General features: G+C 50.4%; 2 protein-coding genes across 3 annotated transcripts in view; one reads left to right on the forward strand and one right to left on the reverse strand.

The window, feature by feature from the left end:
• L (zinc finger protein Lobe) overlaps positions 1-20,238 on the forward strand; it is a 41,967-nt gene extending 21,729 nt beyond the window's left edge. The window contains exons 2-8 of one of the 2 annotated variants that reach the window (XM_070131895.1): positions 6,399-6,604; positions 6,878-12,517; positions 13,228-13,370; positions 14,214-14,481; positions 15,113-15,283; positions 15,544-15,817; positions 15,929-20,238. In XM_070131895.1, coding sequence (XP_069987996.1) covers positions 6,399-6,604; positions 6,878-12,517; positions 13,228-13,370; positions 14,214-14,481; positions 15,113-15,283; positions 15,544-15,817; positions 15,929-18,468 — 9,242 coding nt within the window. In that variant the 3' untranslated portion in view covers positions 18,469-20,238. The remainder of the gene's footprint in view (positions 1-6,398; positions 6,605-6,877; positions 12,518-13,227; positions 13,371-14,213; positions 14,482-15,112; positions 15,284-15,543; positions 15,818-15,928) is intronic. The other variant, XM_070131896.1, reaches the window with a different exon arrangement.
• A 1,069-nt stretch (positions 20,239-21,307) lies between these two features.
• Positions 21,308-22,500, reverse strand: part of LOC113827751 (snake venom 5'-nucleotidase) — a gene marked incomplete in the record, with an annotated part of 22,412 nt that continues 21,219 nt past the window's right edge. The window contains 1 exon segment of the mRNA XM_070131897.1: positions 21,308-22,339. Within this exon segment, the coding sequence (XP_069987998.1) occupies positions 22,074-22,339 (266 nt within the window).

Here is a 22,500-nt window from a genome sequence, read left to right on the forward strand (position 1 = left end):
TTGAATTTATAACTACAGTGAAAGTGATGATAATGTAATGGTAAGGATAAGGAAGATTAGGAGAAAGATGTGAAGGAAATAAAAAGGAGAAGAGAAAAAATGTACACACACACCGATACATATGAGTGCGTGTGTGTGCATGACCCTGTGTACGCGTGACAGGAGGAAGAGAACGAGAAAGTAACGAAAAGGGGTGAATAGATAAATAGATAGGCCTACAAACAGACAGAAAAAAGATAAGTTATCAGCATACAAAGAGCTGGGAGCAACGGCCAACTTTTCAGCGTGCAACGGGGTTCCTGCCGAGGCAAACCCTTGTCACGGCAATGTCTGGAGGGAAGTTATCACGCCCGTTTATGTATCTGCAGGAAGTTCTCTCCAGCCGGGGTGGGGGGAAGGGAGGGAAGGGGGGAAGGGGGGGCGGTGGTCGTGATGAATGTAGAAGTAGAGTTAGTTGGCAGTTAAAGCGGGAACACGCTGGCGCACTCACTCATTCACACACTCACTTATTCACTCACTCACTCGCTCGCTCACTCACTCACTCACTCACTCACTCACTCACTCACTCACTCATTCATTCACACTCACTCAGACACTCACTCACCCATTCACACTCACTCACTCACTCACTCATTCACACTCACTCTGACACTCACTCACCCATTCACACTCACTCATTCACTCACACACTCGCTCACTTACTCACTCACTCACTCGCAATCACACACACCAGCGCACAGAGGGATAAAATGCGATGGAATTTCACCATCGATAAGCGCCGTGTTTGTCCCCGTGTGTCCTGATCGACGCGTAAATATGACAGGAACCCCATTTTGCTGACGGGGCCGAGGGTGGGGCCTCGGTGCAGGAGAGGGGCGGAGGGAGAGAGAGAGAATGTAAGGAGGGAGAGAGAATGTAAGGCGAGAGAGAGAATGTAAGGAGAGAGAGAGAGAGAGAGAGAGAGAGAGAGAGAGAGAGAGAGAGAGAGAGAGAGAGATAGGAAGTGAGAAAGAGAACGAGAACGAGAGAAATAGGAAGGGAGGAAGAGAACGAGAACAAGAGAAATAAGAAGTGAGAAAGAGAACGAGAACGAGAGAGAAAGGGAAGGCAAGAGGGAGGGAGGGGGAGGTGCAAGGGCAAGTAGCATGGCATAGCCTCCCATAAATTAGGCGCTTCTCCCACACCGCAATAACTGTTGGCAAAATACACTCGCTCCCGCCTCCTCCTCCTCCTCCTCCTCCTCCTCCTCCTCCTCCTCCTCCTCCTCCTCCTCCTCCTCCTCCTCCTCCTCCTCCTCCTCCTCCTCCTCCTCCTCCTCCTCCTCCTCCTCCTCCTCCTCCTCTTCCTCCTCCTCCTCTTCCTCCTCCTCCGCCAACCTCGCTTCGTCGGGACACAGCGAGGAGGACGAGGACCACGACTCGGCGACCTCAATCGAAACGGGGGAGAAAGAAAGGGAGAAAGGGGGAGAGAGAGAGGGAGACAGAGAAAGGGAGAGAGAGACAGACAGAGACAGAGAAAGGGCAAGAGAGACAGACAGAGACAGAGAAAGGGCAAGAGAGACAGACAGAGACAGAGAAAGGGCAAGAGAGACAGACAGAGACAGAGAAAGGGCAAGAGAGACAGACAGAGACAGAGAAAGGGCAAGAGAGACAGACAGAGACAGAGAAAGGGCAAGAGAGACAGACAGAGACAGAGAAAGGGAGAGAGAGACAGAGAGAGAGAGAGAAGTATCGTCGGTTATTCATTGGCCTCATTCACATCATTCATTTGTGTTTTGGTGTTAAGCGGAGGTCGGGAAGCGTCTCCGGGCGTCGGGGAGGAATCGATACGGGGTGATTGGCATGTGCATGCACGGGAATTCGCACGGACGTCGCAAAAGTGTGCGTGCGTGTGTGTGTGTGTGTGTGTGTGTGTGTGTGTGTGTGTGTGTGTGTGTGTGTGTGTGTGTGTGTGTGTGTGTGTGTGTGTGTGTGTGTGTGCGGTCTGTGTTTGTGTCTGTATATGTGGGACTGTGACTGACTAACTGCATGTGCGTGCGTGTGTTTGCGTGCGCGCGTCCGTCTGCGTGTCTCGGTCCGTCCCCGCGCGCGCGTTCGTCGGGTCCTCCTCGGAAGGCTCGCGAGTCTCGGCCTCAAAAGCGCTGCGGTTGACGCCTTGCTTTTTGCGCCAATTAATACGCGGCGTTTGTGCGAGCGCGCGGGTCGGGAACTCGGCGTGGTTCTGCGATTTGCATATTAAGTGACTTTTTTCCCCCACTTTTCTTCTTGTTTCGTTTTCTTCTTCGTCTTTCGCGTTTGGTTGGTGTTATTTTTTTGGTGTGATAACCGGGTTTTTTTTTGTTTGTCTCTGTGGGATTGCTTGCTGTCGATGTTAACAAGTGTAATCGGAACGCCTTTTTTCTTTTCTTTTTTTTTCTTTTTTTTTTGCAGTGAGTTTGAAATAACAGGGAGAGAGAGAGAGAGAGAGAGAGGGAGGGAGGGGGGAGAGAGAGAGAGAGAGAGAGAGAGAGAGAGAGAGAGAGAGAGAGAGAGAGAGAGAGAGAGAGAGAGAGAAAGAGAGAGAGAGAGAGAGAGAGAGAGAGAGAGAGACAGAGACAGAGACAGAGACAGAGACAGAATTGAAGTACCCTGAGCTTCTTTGGGAACAAGGAGAAATTGCGTGTGCGCGCTCTCACAAACCTTTACAGACACGCACACGCACACACACACACGTTCGCACGCCCAGGCGCACAGTCGCTCACCCAGCGTCACCACAGGCAAAAACATCACCACAACCGCACCTGATAGCGGTGTGGTGTAATTTCGTGTGTGGTGCTCTTGCAACCCCCTCCCTCTCCCCCTTCCCTCCCCTCCCCAATCCTCTCCTCCCCTCCCCTCCCCAATCCTCCCCTCCCCTCCCTCCCCTCCTCTCCCCAATCCTCCCCTCCCCCTCCCCTCCTCCTCCCCCTCCCCCCTCCTCCCTCCCCTCCCCTCCCCACCCCTCCCTCCCCTCCCCTCCCTCTCCTCTCCTCCCCTCTCCCTCCCACCTCCGCGCCATCGTCCCCTCTCCCCCTCCCCCCCCCCCTTCTCTGCCAGAAGGTCTCCCAAGGGGGCACCGCGCCCTTCCCGCCACGGGTCCCAAGGGCGTCCTCCCCTCCCTTCTCTCCCTTCTCTCCTTCTCTCTTCCTTCCCTCGCGCCCCGGGAGAGAGGGGAGAGGGAGAGGGAGAGGAAGAGATGGAAGTGTGTGGATATACCGAGGGTGCGCGAGTTTGAATGAAATGGGGAGAGACGGAGAAAGAGAAAAAGAGAAAGACAGACTCAGAAATACGAGACAAACAGACAGGCGAGAGAGAGAGAGAGAGAGAGAGAGAGAGAGAGAGAGAGAGAGAGAGAGAGAGAGAGAGAGAGAGAGAGAGAGAGGCAGAGATAGAGACAGAGACAGAGACACAGGGAGAGAGAGAGATAGAGAGAGATAGAGCGAGAAAGAGACAGACAGAAACAGAGACAGAGACAGAGACACAGAGGGAGAGAGAGAGAAAGAGACAGACAGAGAAAGAGACAGACAGAGACAGAGAAAGAGAGAGAGAGAGAGAGCCGTCATAAGCGAGGGCGTAAATGGCCGACATGGGAGAAAGGCTGACGGGCGTGCGGGCGTGCGGCTTGGGGTCCGGGTGGGGTTCTTCTCGTACGTGGGCGGGACGTGAGTGCTAGAGAGGCAGGGATTGAGGAAACGACGATAAGGAAAGAAGGAGGATAAGGAAGGGGAGAAGAGAATAAGAAAGGGTAGAGGATAAGGAAGGGGAGAAGAGAATAAGAAAGGGTAGAGGATAAGGAAGGGGAGAAGAGAATAAGAAAGGGTAGAGGATAAGGAAGGGGAGAAGAGAATAAGAAAGGGTAGAGGATAAGGAAGGGGAGAAGAGAATAAGAAAGGGTAGAAAAGGGGTAGTTGAGAGTAATTGGGAGGGAAAGTAGAATGTGGCGAAGATGATGTCGATGAAGTAGATTTATTGTTTCTTGTTTATTCTTTCATTCTTTCTTTCTTTATTATTCATTCTCATTCGTTTTCGTTTCTTTTGGGTTGTCTTAAGGAGCTCATGTAGCTCTTGTTCGATTTTTTATTGGATTTTTCTGATCTTTTGTTTTACTCTGTCTATGACAATTTTATAAAGTCCGCTTATTTGTATTTGTCACAGGGTAATTATCCTAATTATCCAAATTATGATCTAATTGCTGATCGAACATCCATAGAGTCGGGTTTTTCACATTTCGTATTCGCTGCAGTTGTCACTATTTTTTCCTTGTGCTTTCTCTTTGTCCTCTTCCCCCCCCCCCCCCTCCTCCCTCCCCCAAGGCAGTCATCAGGCATCGCTGTCTTGGCGTTTCGTGTCTAGGGATTTCCCCGGGGGACCCTCCTCCCCCCCCTTCTCCCTCCTTCGTCCCTTCTCCATGCGACGTTACCCCATTTCTCCCTCTCGGCTTTTCTGTCCTCCTCTCTCTCACTTTCTTTCTCCTTTTCTTACTTTCTTTGTCCTCTCTCACTTTCTTTCTTCCTATCGGTATAGCTTCCCTCTCATTCTCTCTCTCCTCTCCTTCCTTCCTTCCTTCCTTCTTTTTCGCCCGCTTTCATTCCTGGTGTCGTTTTCCTTTCCAGGGCAATCTATTGTATTGCATTTGTTGAATTCTTTACTTGAAATTCTCTCCTTGTGGTATTAAACATTTATAAACTCAATGAAAGAAAAAATTGCGAGATATTCACTACACCTTAGTCACCCCTGAAAACGTTTTCTTCGTTGTCCGCGAGATGGCAGCAGTAAGCGGCCGTTTTGACTTGAGGGAAAACTCAAGATTTTTATTCTATAGTTTTCTGGCTCTTGAGTGGAAAGTTGTAAGTCCTTTTTGTATATTTACATTCGTAAGGGCAAGATCTTACTTGGCCGGATGTGCATAGAACGATAATTTAAAGTTATAATTCTATTACTTTATGTATTTATCTATTTATTATTATATTTTTTGTCATCTAAGTGGTGGTTAATATTTAGTGTGAGTGGTCGTACCGGTACCCAAGAAGTGTGAGAAACTCTTTGGGGATGTTATGTGTACAGACATAAGAAATATAGGTAGGTAGATAAAAAGGTGTATGTATGTATGTATGAATGTGTATTTTCTTCTGTCTCTTTAAGACTAGTTTAGATTAGCGGTGAAGAGAGGGAAAAGGCAGATTGGAGAGCAAGGGTGACGGAAAGAGGGTGACAGGAGGAGGGTGACGGTTAGACAAACACGCCAAGGGTGTGGTGGCAGGAGGGAGGAGGGGGGGAGGGGGAGGAATGGTGGCCCAAAGCATACATGGCCCCCGTGGGTGCGACGCCGCCCCTCGTGTTCTCCCTGCGGACGGAGGAAGGGAAGAGGAGGGCGGGTGTGTGTGTCAGAGCTGTGTCTCTGCTCTCTCTATTTCTATCTTTCATGGTCTCTCTTTCTTTCTTTCTTTCTTTCTTTCTTTCTTTCTTTCTTTCTTTCTTTCTTTCTTTCTTTCTTTCTTTCTTTCTTTCTTTCTTTCTTTCTTTCTTTCTTTCTTTCTTTCTTTCTTTCTCTCTCTCTCTCTCTCTCTCTCTCTCTCTTTCTCTCTCTCTCTCTCTCTTTCTCTCTCTCTCTCTCTCTCTCTCTCTCTCTTTTCCTCCCTTATGCCCTCTCTCAAATGACGTCAAACTTAAAATGTAATAGCACACAAATGGGACTTTAAAGTGGTGAAAAAAACACGTATTTGAGTCACTGAAAATGCATTATCAGAAAGCCTCAAATAGATCGTCAAAGAAAACGGATGTCTTTGCCGAAATAAAAGGGGGAGACTATTCCATTTAACAATGAAAATTAAAACGGGGGAAAATCCTTCTGTATTTCACGACATTTTTTTATAGGGGGGAAAAAACACACCAGATTGTCATCTTGCCTGATTTAGAAACTAGAATAACATGGTATTTATTTTCATTTACTTTCATTTGTCTGTTTGTATTGGCGTTTGCGTTTGATTTGGTTATTTTTTCCTCATGTAATTGTTCGATTATTATGGCTAGGTGCTTTGCGTGCTTGCCGCTTATTATCATTGTGATTCCATGTCCTTCCATAGCCTCAAACTTTATTTTCTTAGGGATTATAATTGAAATTGTTTTTGCTAATACACTTATTATCATTTCTGTTACTGTATTTAAATTTTTATTATCGTCATTGTCATTATTGGTATTATTTTTTATTATTGTCATGATATTTTTGTTTTTGTTATTATCATTATAATAATATTATCATTATTATTACAATTATTATTATTGCCACCATTGTGACTATTGGGACGTTACTATTGTTTTCGATATTTTTTCGTCTGCTGTTATTCCTGACGAGTCTCATCCTGATCCTCGCTGTCCCCGCAGAGGTGAGCGTGGGCGGGTCCTCGTGGGACGTGGGCTCCGATGGGCGCGGGTCCCTCTCGCCCGCCTCGTCCGCCACGCCCACTTCAGCCTCCGAGACGGACGTGGAGGCGGCGGCGACCGTGGGCGTCACACAGACCACGCCCTACCAGTGCTCCTTCTGCGACCGCGCCTTCCCCAGGCTCTCCTACCTCAAGCGCCACGAACAGGTGAGCTTAGCCTCGATGGGCCGCCTCAGGGGGGGGGGGGTGCATGTGTGGGTGTGGGTGTTGTGCGTGTGTGTGTGTCTGTGTGCGTCTGTATAACCTATATAATATATGTATTACTGCTCGCCTATGTGTGGCATCTTGCTTTTAACTTTCAAAATAACCATCCTCTCTTTCTGCCTCGCTTGATTGCCCCTTGCCTGCCCTTAGCACACCTCTGGCATGCCCTTTGCTTTGGCTAGTCTGCTGTCACCCCGGTCGCCCGGTCTCTTTCAGCTGCATGGCATGTGGTCCGCCCAGGGGACGTGGCCCTGGCTCCCCGCATGCCGTCCCCCTGAGCATGCCTTTCCCTCTGTGCCTGACCCTCCGTCTCCTTCCTTTGGTGAGTGCATGGACGAGTTGGGTGGGCGGGGACGAGACGAAAGCCTTGCGGATGTTCTCAAGACGCCGGAGAAGAGGACGGCGCCCCGACCCTTCCCCCGAGGAGTGTTCGCTCCCTCCCGTTATGGCATGGAGGGCGTGGCATCCTCCGTGGTGCCAAGGGGAATGGATTCACGTAATAGTTGCCTGGATCTGTCGCCTTGCGAGACGGATCAGGCAAGTTACTGCAGAGGCGATCCTGTGTGTGAACTGAGGGGCCTCCTGAGAGAGAACCAGTGGTCGAGTGTGTGCAGCGAGTCCTCGGGTCAGCAGTCTCCCCACATGTATGAAGACGAGGCGTTTCCCTTTCACCCCGGGGACTTCCAGGAGGGAGAGAACGAGGACGCCAGAGCGAAGACCCATAATATGGCGCCTTTGGATGGCTGGTTGGCTAGGGAGGTGTCTTTCACCCGGGCCTGCTCACCCACCAACATCTGGATGCAAGAAAATGTTGTCAGTTATGTCGAGCGGGAGCTGAAGGAATTGGAGGACCAGCAACCAGCCGATGGCGTCGTTGAGTGCACCAGCCGAGCGATCTCGGACGAGTTCTTCCGTTATATCCAGATGGAACTGCGCCGCCTTGACTCAGGAGATCTGGAGACTACTCGCTCAGCAGGGCACTCGCCCTTTGAGGTGTTCAGGACGCCTGAGGGACACCTCCCTACAAGACTTCATGTTACTAGACATACTTCACCCTTGCCTAGTGAGGATGGCAGCGAAGGAGATATTCCCCGAGATTATGGACTGGATGAAACAATTAGAGAGCAGCACTCGGGCACCTCAGTCGGCAGCAGGAAGAAACCTCAAGGAAAATTAACACCCCAGGAGAGACTCGAGAAGGTGTGGAAGCCTGTGCTGTGTCTCAGACACTTGGACCAGTTACCAACTAGTCTTTGTCATTATAGTCAGACACTGGCAGTGAAACCTGGACTTGCCATGTCCCACCTGTCGCCTTTAAGGGAGACTCGTGTCGCCTCTTCCGAGACCTGTACATCACAAATAAATAGCCAGGGGGATGTGTCAGATAAGCTTGTTCCCAAAAAGAAATTCAAAGCAGCACACGCAAGGAGAAGCAACTCGAGTGTTGCTGCCCAGAGACACGCGAGGCGCCTGCGCAAAGAGAAGGCAAAAGCAAAGAAGAGAAGGGGGAAGAAGGAAGGCGGACTGAAGGGGTTTAAGAAGGGCTTGGGAGAACTACAGTTTGATTCATCTACGAGATTCCAGCAACCCAAGGAAGATTTAAATCAGAGAGATGAACAGTTAGACCAAAACTCAGTCAGGACAAAGGCACAAACGAACTCTCTCAGCGTCCAGATTCCTCTGTCACGAATCTGTTTGAGGAAGAATCTAGGCAACAGATCCGAGAGTCAGAAGCATGTGATATCAGAGCCAGAGAGAGTTGCTCCTCTTGCTGACTGTTTAAAATCATCCCCTGTTCCGAGTGGAATGCAGCTCACTCCAGAATCTGAGGGAAGGTCATTGGGTACATCCCCCACTTCCTCTCACACCAAGGAGTTGTTTCCTATAAGCTATGCACCCTTTACATGCCCAGTGACTCGCATGTTTCCAGGCCAGTCGGTTCAGGTTATGGAAACGCCACACCGCCTGCCGCACACGCCTCTCTCAATTGCAGGAGAGCAGGCACCAGAGGAAGCTCAGACGGGTCTCTATAAATCGATCAGTGTGGTGCCATATCCACCCAAGGAAAGAGGGAACATGAACCACTATGTGCATTGCGTACAACCATATAGCCTTAACATTCATCCTCCTTGCCAGTCTTTGCCCTTCCCTCAAATGTCTCAGGAGTGGAGGACAGGCGAATTGCCATGTCAGACTCTGTGTGGTGTACCATTCCACACAGTGTTACCCTGGCAACATCATGTCACTCCACCACACACTCTTCCAGCATTCCAAGATGTGCAGGGTCTTTGCATTCCCTTCCTGGATCACTCGGGCCATCCCTCACCTGATGTAGCAGTGAAGGATCATTCTCGCTGCATGAATTTGCCAGGCATTTGCTCCCCTCATACCACGCAAGATGGAAAGACGAAATATTGCTTAAAATGTCTTAAGTGGAGACAGAGGGACATGGGCTCAGAGTGTGGTAGACCACCCTTCTTTATAGAAACCAACTTCCATTACAAAAATAGGGACGTTTGCAAAAATGAGGATTCCGAATTCCCAGGTGAAGAGAATCCCTGGTCTCGGGGCGTAAGAGGTCCCTCATCAGCAGACAGTGGAATGAGAGGAGAAAATAAGAGACCTTCAAGGCTACAGTCAGACCACTTGAACACAGCGCTCCACATACAGGTGAGGACTGGGGCGCTGGCAGAGCAGAGAGGAAAGTCTCGTGCAATTCTGTCGAAGTTAGACCACCAGAAGCAAAGGACAGCATCTAGGGTCATTCAGGTGAGAACACAGGAGGGGTCACGAAGACGGAGCGAGTCGGGCAAGGACATTCCAGTCATGGAAATGCCCAGTAAGGAAGTTAGCGAACAAAGCAGTGTATGGGAAAGGGACACTGATGTTAGTATTTTACAGATTCCAAAGTCAATGCCAGACCAGGATTCGACTATTTTAGATGAGAGTAGTATCTCCCACATGACCAAATCTGGATTATATTTTGAGGACTCAGATGACAGTAATAATTTCTTGCAGCATACAACAGCAAATAAGAATTGCCTTCTGACTAAAGACGATTGCAGTGAAAAAGGGAATTGTTCTTTATTGCATATCCCGGGCAAGAACTTGGATATGGACAGATCTTGTGACAGTTCCAATAAAACTAAATCCATGGAGGGTAGAAAATATAAATGGAATGACGATTTGCATAACAAATGCACCAGTAAGCACAGTTTCCCTCTCTCCTCAGTGTCCAGTCATAGTGACTCTGATGGAAAGTTCTCACCTATTGGGACTGACAGGGTGCCAGCTGTAGGAGGCATTTCAGGCTGGAAGCGTCAGAAGTGCCATCCGTATATTCTACCAAAGAAGAGACACAAGAATATGTTTCACTCTGTAGATAGAGTCGATGATGACAAATGTTCAAGGAGTTGTGAAGGGGCAGGTGTGAATGCAAATGTTGTACCTGTGGAGGAATGTTTGTATAACCATGATGTAAAAGAATGTATTGATGACGTTTCTAGGGTAAAGAAGGATTCTGTACACAATGACAAGAAAGTGGAGAATGTTTACCCTTTAACAAGTAAGACTGATATGCTCCCTTTGAGTCCACAGACTGGTAAGGTTAGAAGAGATAACGGCATTACAGTCATAGAAGAAATTTTTGAAACCCGCCAGAGTAGAGAAAGTACTCAGCAGGAATTGGTGAATGGGGGGAGCCCTCCTTCCGAAGCAGAGATAAGGCCTGATTGCAGACAGCTGCTTGAACCCAGCGTCTGTGCTGAGGCTGAGGTGAAGAGGTTTGTCCTCAGAGAAAGGCAGTCGTCAGACAGGCTGGGTGCCCCTGTTGCTGCATGCCATTCCTCAGAGCCGTCCATAGGGAACAGTCAGCTGGGACCAACGGCAGACACATATTGCAACCATGTAGTGAATGGTGATTTGCAGGGGAAGGAGGAGGATGCAAGTACGGCATCACATCCTCTGCCATCAGCAACTGTGTCCCCATCATCTATTGTTCGCCAGGGAGCTCATTTTGGCCTCATTCGTAAGATCGCCCCTTGCCTACTCCGCCCCGTCCCGTGCAAGGCTCTGTCTCGCAAAGGTTCTCTCATGAATAGGTATCTGGCCAACAGAAAAAGGCAGATGAGCTTCCTGAATCGACGTGTGTCACCCATGAAGATTAAGCAAATGAATCTTGATTTCGGAACCTCGATCAACAATAGTTCAAATGGCAAGGATGAGTTAATAAACGTTGCTCTTCCGCCCAAGGATTCACCCCCGCCCGACTCTTCTCAAGACAGGAAGGAAAGAGTGACCATTTACTCTCCTTCAGGGAGAGCAGAAGATGCCCTGATCGACTGCGAGTATTTCGCACAAAATTTATGTGACTCGAATATTCCCAAAGACGAGTACTTGGATAATTTTACCTTCTCTTCCCCAGAAAATTTTCCTGCAAGCAATGTGGACTTAGATGCTGACTTCACAGCTATTGCTAGCTCACCTGAACAGAAAGACAAATGTGCTGTTTTGTCGCCAGATTGTAATGACCATTTACAGCACACAGCTGACAACGGTCCTGATTCTGGTAATGACCATGAGTGTGAATTGACACAAGCAACAGAATTTAGACCTGTACCTGACGATGGCGCCCAGAAACAAAGTTACAGTTTCAATGAAGACAAACCAGCATCCAGCATTCCTACCACTCCTACATTCGTTCCAGCTCTTAGCAGTGAAACTAAACAAGATCAGGAAACAAGATTACATACGCCGGAAGAAAAATGTAGCTTGGAGGACGTGAACCGCTCCCCCGGTACGGACGTGGAGACAGATTCTGTGGTGAAAATTCAAAAGACAGATTGGGTTGAGGAAAGTATTATGTGTATAACGGGAGGACATTGTATAGATGAATGGCAAATTATTGATGAATCCTTGGTAACCTCACGGGAGAAACCTATCAAAAGTTCTGCCAACGAGGACCAAGATGAATTAAACCTGACAGAAGGATTTCAGCTTCCCAGTGATGTGGGAGCTTGCCTTCTGCTAGAGGAAGCTGCACCGAGTGAACCATGCCAAGAAAAGGAAACGCAAGGTCAAACAGATCCTCGCAATTCTGTTCTTACACTGGAACAGTTGGAGTCTTGTGAGCTGTATGTGCACACACCGCCGCCACCATCCCCTCAGCAGCTTGGTGTCTCTCCTAACCATCTTGATCAACCTAATCTACAGCAGCACATGACTGGAAAACCTTTGAATGCACCAGTTGCTCTCTGCGTAGAAGTGGGAGGGGAGAAGGGTGTCGTTGGTGCGCCACGAGATTGCCAAGTGGAGAAAGATGGAGGGGGAGACCTAGATCTACTCGACTTGCTGACAGCCGAGAGCAGCGCGGCATCCTCCTGGCCCACGACTGACAAGGTGGTTAGGGACGCCTACCTTCGCGTGGAGAGGGATGCCTACCCTACCCATCCCGACAATCCTCCTTCCCTCGCTCATAAGGAAGAGGGCAGGCCACCTCTCGCATCCAGCAGCGAAGGAAAGCTCCCTCAAGCAGGAGTGGGTGCTTTGGCCGCCAGCTGGGACGTCCACGGCGGTGACGAGGGCGCGAGGAGCCAGCCCTGCCTCCTGGCGTGCGGTTCCCCGTGGGCCCTCAAGCAGCAGGACACTCTCTCGTCCGCGTCCTCCTGCTCAAGTGGCAGCAGCGTGGCGGGGGAGTACGAGGAGGAGGCTGAGGTCCTGCTTGAAGCCAAGAAGGACGAGGTTGGCGGAGAGGGAGGGAGCGGGGCCGATGGCGATCGAGGGGAGGCGAAGGAAGGAAGCGAGAGGCGGAAGAGGAGGAGGGGAAAGAATGCGTCCTCTTGCTTCTTCGACGTCCTGGTAAGGCTGTGCATGTGCTTTGCTTTTTTTCACCTCTTCATTCGGTTTAACTGCACTTTTTTCTAATTTCTAATATAGTTTTTGCTTGCGCTTCTGCACGAATTAAGCTTACCTTCATTGATTTAGCACAAAAAAGATTGAAAGTTCATCGCTGTTTTTTATTATGTTATATCATGAAGTGTTTATCCCCGTTTTTTTCTCCGTGACATCACCTTCCCCCACCTCTCTCCTTTCCTATCCTCTCATCCTTTAGTCTTCGCCTTTCGCTCTCTATGCAGTCTCTTCTCCCATTTTTCCTTCCTCTCTCTGACCGCAAGATCTTCAACTTTCTTTTTTTTATCGTTTTTCTATTTTTGTTTCAACTCTTTTTTCATGAGGAAAATCCAGTTTCTCTCCTTTTATGTTTCTATTTGACTTCCTGTAATTTTTTTCTTTAACTCTTCTTCATTGACTCTCTTGCTCCTCCCCCTTGGCTTCCCCTTCCTCTTCTGCTCCCCCTCCTCCTCCTTTTCTTCTTCTTATCCTTCTACTCTTCTTCCTTCTTCCCTTCCTCAACCTCTTCATCCTTTCCTCCTCCCCTCCCCTTCCTCCTTCCTCCACCCTTCCACCATCCACCCCCAACATCATCCGTCACCCCCCCCCCCTTCCCTTCATATCCCTCCCTCATCTTGAAGAAACTAACGCCCCCCCTTCTCCTCTCTCCCCATCAGACCCACGCGGATCAGCTGCCGTTCCGCTGCGAGTTCTGCGGGCGGCTGTTCAAGCACAAACGCTCCCGGGATCGCCATGTCAAGCTGCACACGGGGGACAAGAAGTACAAGTGCTGCCACTGCGAGGCGGCCTTCTCCAGGAGGTGAGTGGCCTCCCTCCCTTCTTCTTCGTCGAGGGGGAGAGGTGGGCGGGGAGGGAGAAGGAAGGAAAGGTTGTGTGTGTTCTGTTTATTTATTTGTTATTTATTTTTTTTATTTTTTTTTGGGGGGGGGAGGGGGGAAGCGTTGTGTTTTTAAAATTTTGTTTTGTTGTATCTTTTATGTTGTTTATTTGTTTGATTTACTCGTACTGTATTCTTCTCTGTTTTGTATTATTTATTTCATTTATTCTTTATTATTTATTAGCTTTACTTGATTTTTTGTGGACCTTAGAGGGAGCAATAGATAGGTCTGGTGGGCGGTTGACGACAGCCGTTAGATTTGCCTTTTTTAAAGTGGCTCTCGTGGTGGTAATTAAAAGGCCCTTTTTATAGATGTCAGAGAGCGTGAAGGAGGTAATAAGGTCCTGTGGAGTTTTGCCTGAAGTTGGCACTCCCGGCACTCCTCCGTCGCATTCTGAAAGTTTTTATATATTTATTTTTTTGCGTGGGTGTGCTTGGGATTTTTTCTTTCTTTAGTTTATTTTTGAATTTTGATCCCTTGGCGATGTTTGTTTTTTTTACCCTGAAGATATCTGTGACTTCTTTTGAATTTAACTAACAAGTATATGAATTATATAATTAGCATACATTGTGTGTGTGTATGGGTGTATATATAAACATACATACATATATATCTACATATATATATATATATATATATATATATATATATATATATATATATATATATATATATGAGTGTGTGTGACTGTGTGTGTATAGATAGATAGATAAATAACTCGATCCCTTTGGCACCCCGCCCCTAATCGGTCCCTCCGCCCGCAGCGACCACCTGAAGATCCACATGAAGACGCACGACACGCAGAAGCCGTACCAGTGCTCGGTGTGCAACCGCGGCTACAACACGGCCGCCGCCCTCACCGCTCACATGCAGAACCACAAGGCGAAGCTCACCGCCCACGCCCTCAGCCAGCTACTCAAGGATGCCCAGGCGCCCTCCGACGCCCACACGCTCACGCAGCTGCTCAAGGACACGGCGGTGGGCGACACGCACGCGCAGGCGCTCAATCACTTCCTGAAGGATGCGCAGAAGGTGGGCGTCGCCGAGCGCTGTTCCCTTTTGTTTTGTTTGTTTGTTTTTCATAAGAATGTGATATATATATATATATATATATATATATATATATATATATATATATATATATATATATATATTATATATATATGTATATATATATATATATGTATATATGTATATATATGAGTTTCTAAGAAGGAGCGATCGGGTTTATTTCTTAGACTGGTATATCCACGAGGATGGAATCTGGAATAATTGTGTGTAGTTTGTAGAAGAAAATTCAAGATCAGATTTGTCAGCGAGATTTGGAAAGTGGTCAGAATCAAAAACGTTTCTCTGTTCTGTGTTATTCTCTGATCTTTTCGTTCTCTTTCCCCTGTTCTTCTCATATTCCTTCTCGTCTATTTACTCTTCTTTCCCTTATTATTTCTCTTCCCATTTTTCCATCTCTACCTCCTTCCTCTCCTTGTCCTCTCCTTTTATTCTTTTTTTACTACTACAATTCCTCTTTCCATCCCTTCAACTTGCCTTTTCTTCGTTCTTCCCTTTTGCATTTTTTTCTCTTTATTGTTTTCCTCCTCCCCTCTCCTTCTCCCTCTCCTCTACCCCCCCTCCACGCGCCCCCTAACCGCCCGGCCTCCGGCAGGAGCAGTTGCTGAGCCCGAAGTCGCAGCAGGGTGACTTGGGCGCGGGGTCGTCCCCTGGGGCGCTGCGGGCCTCCCCCGGGGCCGGCGAGGCGTCCCCCGCCCTCTCGCCCGTCGCCGCCGCCCGCTGCCCGGTCTGCCACGCCCACTGCCGGAACCACACGCATCTCCAGGTACGTCCGCCCGGCCGGCGCCGCTCTCGGCGTGCACGAATTGGCATAGTGTTTATAAGCGTTTGTTATGAATATACAGGGCCTCGATTGGCATTCCTCCCTTCCATCTATCCGGCATTGCCTTCTCCCTCCGTCTCGCCCTCTTCTCTCCCAGTTCGCCCTCCTCCCGCCCTCTTCTCTCCCAGTTCGCCCTCTTCTCTCCCAGTTCGCCCTCCTCCCGCCCTCGCTTCCTCCATACTCACGTGGTGTCTCCCCCACAGCGGCATCTGGCGCGTTACCATGGCGACGACGTGCCGATGGCGTCCTCGGATCGCCCCGCCTCCCGAGGGGGCGGGTCCGGGGCCTCGTCGGTAGGCGGAGCGTCGTCAGCCGCCTCCACGCCCTCTCCGCGGCCGCCGTCGTCGCTGCCGTCGCCGCGCCCGCTGGCCAACCCGCTGCTGTCGCTTGTGGGTGGTAAGCTGGCCTGCCTCTACTGCTCCCGCGACTCCTTCCCGTCGCTGGAGGCGCTGCAGCTGCACCTGCACTCCTCGCACGGTTGGTCTCACGCTCTTGGTTCTTCACTCATGTGGATATGTGTGGCTTGCTTTTTGTTTTGTTTTTTGATTCTATGAGGCGATGATGCTAAACGGAGTGCGCTCCTTGCAGGGTCGGCGCTGAACGGCGAGATGCGCGACATGGCCAGCATGCTGGGTCTCCCGACGTCGCTGGGCGGCTCCCTCGGCAGCTCCCTGGGCGCCGGCGGCCTCGCTGCGTCGCTGGCCTCGCCGCTGGGCCCCGGGTCCTCCAGGGGCGTCAGCTGCGAGTTGTGCGGCGCCCGCGTGGGCGGCGTCACGGCGCTGCAGCGGCATGTGGTGACGGCGCACACCTTCACGGACCTGCTGGCGCGGGCGGCCGAGGGCGTGTTCTGCGCGCAGTGCCTGCTGCCGTTCAGCAACCCGGGCGCGCTGGCCGAGCACATCAAGCTGGTGCACGCCGCGCCCGTGCTGTCGGCTGTGCTCAACAAGCGGCCGCCCTCCCCGCCCACCGACACGCCCACGGACCTCAGCAAGAAGTCCCGCCACGAGGGGCTGCCCACGGACCTGCCCGCCTCCACGCTCCTGTGCAGCCAGTGCAACGCGCCCTTCACCAACTTCGAGGCCTTCCGCAGGCACCTCAAGACCCACCTGGAGGGCGTGGAGGCGGCGGCGACGGCGGGCGCGGCGCAGATGGCGTGCCCCGAGTGCCGGCTGCCGCTGAGCTCGGAAGCGGCCCTGGAGGCGCACCTGGCCACGCACCTGGGCGCCACGGCCACCGAGTACGGGTGCCAGGCGTGCCTCAAGCTCTTCTCCAAGCCGGACGAGCTGCAGAAGCACCTCATGGACATCCACGCGCACCACCTGTACCGCTGCGCGCTGTGCAAGGAGATGTTCGACTCCAAGGTCTCCATCCAGGTGCACTTCGCCGTCAAGCACAGCAACGAGTGCAAGGTGCACAAGTGCACGCGCTGCTCGCTCATCTTCCGCTCGCAGTCCGAGTTCGAGGTGCACATCCGGGCGAGCCACATGCGGCGCGGCATGGGCGTGGGGGAGGCGGTGCCCGGGGGCGGCAGCCTAGGGGGGTCGGGGGGGTCTTACCGCTGCCTGCTGTGCACGCTGAGCCTCAGCTCGGAGGCGGAGTTGGCGGCGCACGTGGCCACGCACCAGCGCCAGTTCCAGTGCACGCTGTGCGACGACGCCTTCCACGTCGAGTTCCTGCTCGACAAGCACATGCAGACGCAGCACAACTCCGAGCTGAACGGCAACGTGCCGCAGCCCGAGAACCTGGTCAAGCCGCGCCGCAGCCCGCACAAGAAGGAGCTCAAGTGCGACATCTGCGACGCCGAGTTCTCGAGCGACTCGGGGCTGCTCGCGCACCGCAAGCAGGCGCACAACATCAAGAGCGGGGCCGGCGGCGCGGGCGCCAAGGTGGCGGCGGCGTCCCTCAGCCTCTTCTGCGCCTACTGCAGCGAGGCCTGCAAGTCGCGCAGTGACCTCGAGGCCCACATGAAGTCGCACCAGGGCTCCGGGGGGCGCCACAAGTGCAACATCTGCGACGAGCTGTGCCCGTCGGCGGCGCTGCTCGCCCAGCACAAGCTCACGCACGTCAAGGTGGTGAGCGGCAGCGCCTGCGCCGTGTGCCGCGAGCCCCTCACGTCCGAGCAGCAGTTCAGCAGCCACCAGAGCGAGCACCACCCGGCCCCGCTGCCGCAGCCCTGCGTCGTCTGCCGCCAGACGCTCGTCACCGACATGGAGGTGAGTGTGCACGCGCGCTTCCACGCTGCGCAGGCTGCGCAGGCTGCCGCTGCCGCGTCTGTGGCCTCTAGCGGCCCCTTCAGCAGCTCTGAGGCCGTGCAGCCCGTGTCCCTTGCCTCCATGATCACCACCACGGCCTCCAGTGCAGCTGCCACCGCCAGTAGCAACAGCAGCAGCAGCCGCGGCAGCAGCAGTCCAAGACAGTCGCCCTCGCTGCGGTGCCCCGAGTGCCACCTCAAGCTGGAGACCATGGAGGAGGCCGAGGCGCACGCGGCGGTGCACCAGCAGCAGCAGCAGCAGGGGTATGGGCGTTCAGTGGCGCCGTCTTCGCGCACATATCAATGCATTAAATGCCAGGAGAGCTTTGCCTCGGAGGCAGAGATTGAGGCGCACGTGGCTTCGCACCTTCTGCACGAAGGCTCCGTGCACGAGTGCCACCTGTGCCGTGCCACGTTCGACACGCCGCTGCGCCTCCAGTGCCACCTCATCGAGCACACGTTCGAGGGCTGCGGCAGCTTCACGTGCTACATGTGCTCGTCTGTGTTCACCACGGCCTCGCGGCTGCAACAGCACATGGTGGAGCACGGGCTCAGCGCGCGCCCCTACGACTGCCACCACTGCCACCAGCGCTTCTTCTTCCGCGCGGAGCTCGAGAACCACGTGCTGTCTCACCCCGAGGCGGCAGAAGGCAGCTGTCGCGAGTGCGTGGCCAGCTTCCCCGAGCTCCCGCGCCGCAGCCACCGCCGGCCGGCCCTGTCCGCGCTGGGCCCCGCGCAGCACATCCTGGCGGGGCACGCGGCCCAGACGCGCCCCGCCTCGCCCTGCTCCGCCTGCGACGGCGACACGGCCGACGGCGCCGCGGCGTCCGCCAACGGGCTCTCGGCTGCCTCAAGCAACGATGCCAAGGAGAAGTGAGGCGAAGGGGGCGGTGCCAAGCCCCAGCGCGTGCCCGGTGTTGCTGCGTCGGCGAAGCGCCCTTCGGTGACGCTGACGGTCACGGCGGTCCTGGGACACGCCGGCGACGACAAAGACGAAAGGAACGAAGTTTCTTAGCTGTTATTTATTATTTTCTATTTTATTTATTGTCATTATGATTTTCGTAATTTGATAAGGACTCCTCGAAGTGGTCATAGTGCTGCACTGTGCGTACACCAAATATATTCGTAGAAGGCTCCAGGCCAGACCCGAAGCCGCCGGCGCGAGGGCCTCGACGGCCTCCTCGTGCGCTCGGCTTCCCTTCGGCCGCGTGTCTGGCCGAGCTTCGGAGGCCGAGCCGCCGCCGCCACCCGCATGGGGAGAGTGCAACTCCTCCTGAAGAATCCCCATTTGTCCAGTATGTGATAGTTAAAACAAAAAAGTTTAAAAATGAATAAAAAAATAAGACAAGGAATTGTTAGGTATTTTACTCGAGGGTATGAAAGTACAACCTGGTCTCTTGAAGGACTAGATAGCTCATTTATACGATATCCTCATCTCATTAGATGCTCCTCTCTCACTAGCCCCCCCCCCCCCTCGGCCCGTCTTCACCCTTCCCCGTTTTCCATGGCGTTGTCCGGGCGCCCCTCGCCTCGTCCCCTCCCTTTCCTGGGCTCCTCGTGGCTTCCCAACCCTTCGCTTCCTCCTGTCTTTTAGCCTACTTTCTCTGATCACCCTTCCCTCATCTCCTCTTAACCTCTATTTCCCCCTCCGTTCCTCCCTTCCCCTTCCCCTCTGTTCCTCCCTTCTCCCTTTTCCCTTCTCTCTTCCCCTCTGCCCCCCCTTCTCTCTTCCCCTCTGCCCCCCCCTTCTTCCTTCCCCTCTGTTCCTCCCTTCTCCCTTCCCCTCTGCCTCCCCTTCTCCCTTCCCTTTTGCCCCCCCCCTTCTCCCTTCCCTTCTCCCTTCCCCTCTGCCCCCCTTCTCCCTCCCCCGTGACGGTGTGCATTCCCCTCCTTTGTGTTCCATGCCAGTGAGTGCGATGGACGGCGAGAGTGAATTTGTTCTACAGGGTATCTCTACCAATTTATTTCCCCCGAGTGTACATAGTCGAATGTTATTTATGTTTTCGCTAACATCTGTATATTTTTGCCCATCCTCCTCTCTTTTTTTTCCCTCTTCCTCTTCCTCTTTCTCCCTCTCCTCCAATCCTACTTACACCCCCTCCCCCCTCACCTTCCTGTTAGTGTTCCATAGACGTGGTATATTTCCCTTTCTTACCCTTTTTCTTAAAGTGGAAATCTCCCTTTTTTCATTCTGTGTAAAGGGGGGGAAGGGAGGGAGGGAGGGAGGGGGGATGTTTGTTTACCTCTTGTTTCTTTTCTCCTTTTTCTTGTGGGAATAAAGGCTCATCATTTTTTGGAAGAAAAAAAGATATATCCCTTTAATAAAAGAGTATTTGATATTAGACTCTTTGCAAATGCTGAAGTTGTCACATGATGATCGTTAGCATCTTGGTGCTGGGAGTTGGATGTTGAAACTATGATGATTTTTTTTCTAAACTTGAATGTTGTAATAAAGTTGTTTGACCAATGATAATTAGGAATAGTTATTTGCCGGTCGAAACCCCAGTGTGCGCGGATGTTTTTTCAAGATTTTTTCGAATATCACTGTGAACAGTTTACATGAAACAAAGTGTGCATTTATTTGTTAAAGATTGAGATTCAAGTGGAATCTTTATGTAAATTAAGTGGAATAAAATTTCACTATAAACTTTGTGGTTTTCTTGTATTTTCCCTTTTCTTTGTTTGTTTTTTTTACTACTTTTTACACACACACACATACATACACACATACGCATACAAATACGTGCACACATATACGTACACACATATACATACGTACATACATACACATACGTACACACATACACACATACACATACGTACACACATACACACATACGTACACACATACACACACATACGTACACACATACACACACATACGTACACACATACACACACAAACGTACACATACGTACACACATACGTACACACATACGTACACACACATACGTACACATAGTTACACACATACATACATATACATACATGCATACAAACATACATACAAATATATATGCACGCACACCATATAAAACGGATATATATATATATATCTATATATTTATACCTTCTTATATACACAAGCTTTCATAAAATTATTGAAAGTTACATTTTCAAAATATTTAAAATTCCAGAATCAGACAAGATTTCTCAACATGCGTGATTTTCAAACGACAAAGGTAGATGTTTATGGCAAGTCAAGATTCAGACAGGTTATATAGAGAATTTGAGACAATTGACAAAGGCAGATAGAAAGACATAAGTAGAGAAGGACTGGGAGAGGAAGAGAAGAGAGAAAGGGAGAAACAAACGCAAACAGAAAGAGAGAGACCAAGACAGGCAGGAAACAGATGGAGAGAAACAGGAAGGTAGAAAATAAGTAGATGGGAATTGAAACTAAATTCGTCTCGCAAACGGACGTGGAAAGAGAAAGAAAAGAACGATGAAACAGGAATATGAAAGGAAAAGAAAAAGAAGGATGAATGAAGAGAGAAAGAAAGGATTTAAAAACGGAAGAGGACACTCAAATAGACGAATGAAAGGAAAGAAAAATAGAGAAAAAATAACAGGAAAGGCGAAGGAGAAATGCAAGTCAACGTAAAAGCCAACAGGAAATAAACAAAAATATAAATTCTCATTCTTACCATCCGTCTCAGTTCTTTTCTTGATCTCTCTTTTTTACAAATATGTCAATACTTCTTTGAAACACAGATTATCCGAAGAAATTTATTCAATCGGTATCATACAAAAGTCCATCTCTATGTATGACACATAAAACACAACAATAATATAAAACAACAATAAAGGTTATATTACTATTTAAACCTGATATCATCTACAATTATCATGTTTTTCCTTTTATCAAGAGTATAATACAAACTTAAGCAAACAACAGAAAATAAGGGTAACAATCTAAAAACAAAATCAATAATTATTCTTAACAGTGTTATAGAATAAGAGTAAAAAATCATGCATGCTTTCACTTCTGCGTATGCTTATCTATGTCAGTCAATCAGTCTATTCATGTCTACCTATCTATCTATCTGGGTGTGCGTGTGCATCTATATACATGGGAGAGAGGGAGAGACGGAGAGAGGGAGGGAGGAAAAGAGAGAAAGAGAAATTGAAAGAGAGAGTAAGGAGGGGGGAAGTGAGAGAGGGAGGGAGGGAGAGAAAGGGGGGAAAGGGAGAAAGAGAAAGGGAGGGAGGGAGGGGGACGGGAGATAGGGAGGGGAGGGAGGGAGGGAGGGAGAGGGAAGGGAGGGAAGGTGGGAGAATGAGAGAGAAAGAGAGAAAAGAAACAAACAAACAAAGAGAGAGTATGTGTATATACTGTATATAATGTAACTACTTCGTTGTGTATATTATTAGCTGTTTGTTAATTTGGCAATACTGTTTTTGTAGGTATAAAGGTTGTCTAAAAAAATCTAGCATTCATGCATAAAATTCTAATCATCCTAACCGCATAAATACAAGATCTAGAATATCCTATCACCAAAGTTAAAGCTAAAATGATTGGAAGTCTGCCTTGGTCCTTGAATAAAATATCCCTCGAATTTTCCATCCGTTTTCTTTGGTCGCTCCGTTTTCTTTGAATCGCTCTTCTTTTTAGGGGAGACAAAATGCTTCTCGTAATAATCGTCGTGCCGCTCCATCATCTCGGACATGAGGGCGTGAGGCTTGGTGAGGTATGGATGGCTGTGCACACCTTCGTCGTGTAAGCCTCCGGAAGCCCCCGCATTACCTGTTAGGGCGGGGAATGCGATGCGGACAAGGGGGTGGGGGAGAGAGGGGGAGACAGAGAAACAAGTAAGTGTGGATTCTGGGCGTCCTAGAATGGATAGAAAGACAGATATGGCAAGGGATGGTGAATATTCATTTCATGAGTTGTTAAGACATTGCGTA

The sequence above is a fragment of the Penaeus vannamei genome, chromosome 17, assembly GCF_042767895.1.
Source record: "Penaeus vannamei isolate JL-2024 chromosome 17, ASM4276789v1, whole genome shotgun sequence".
Classification (NCBI taxonomy): Eukaryota; Metazoa; Arthropoda; class Malacostraca; order Decapoda; family Penaeidae; genus Penaeus; species Penaeus vannamei.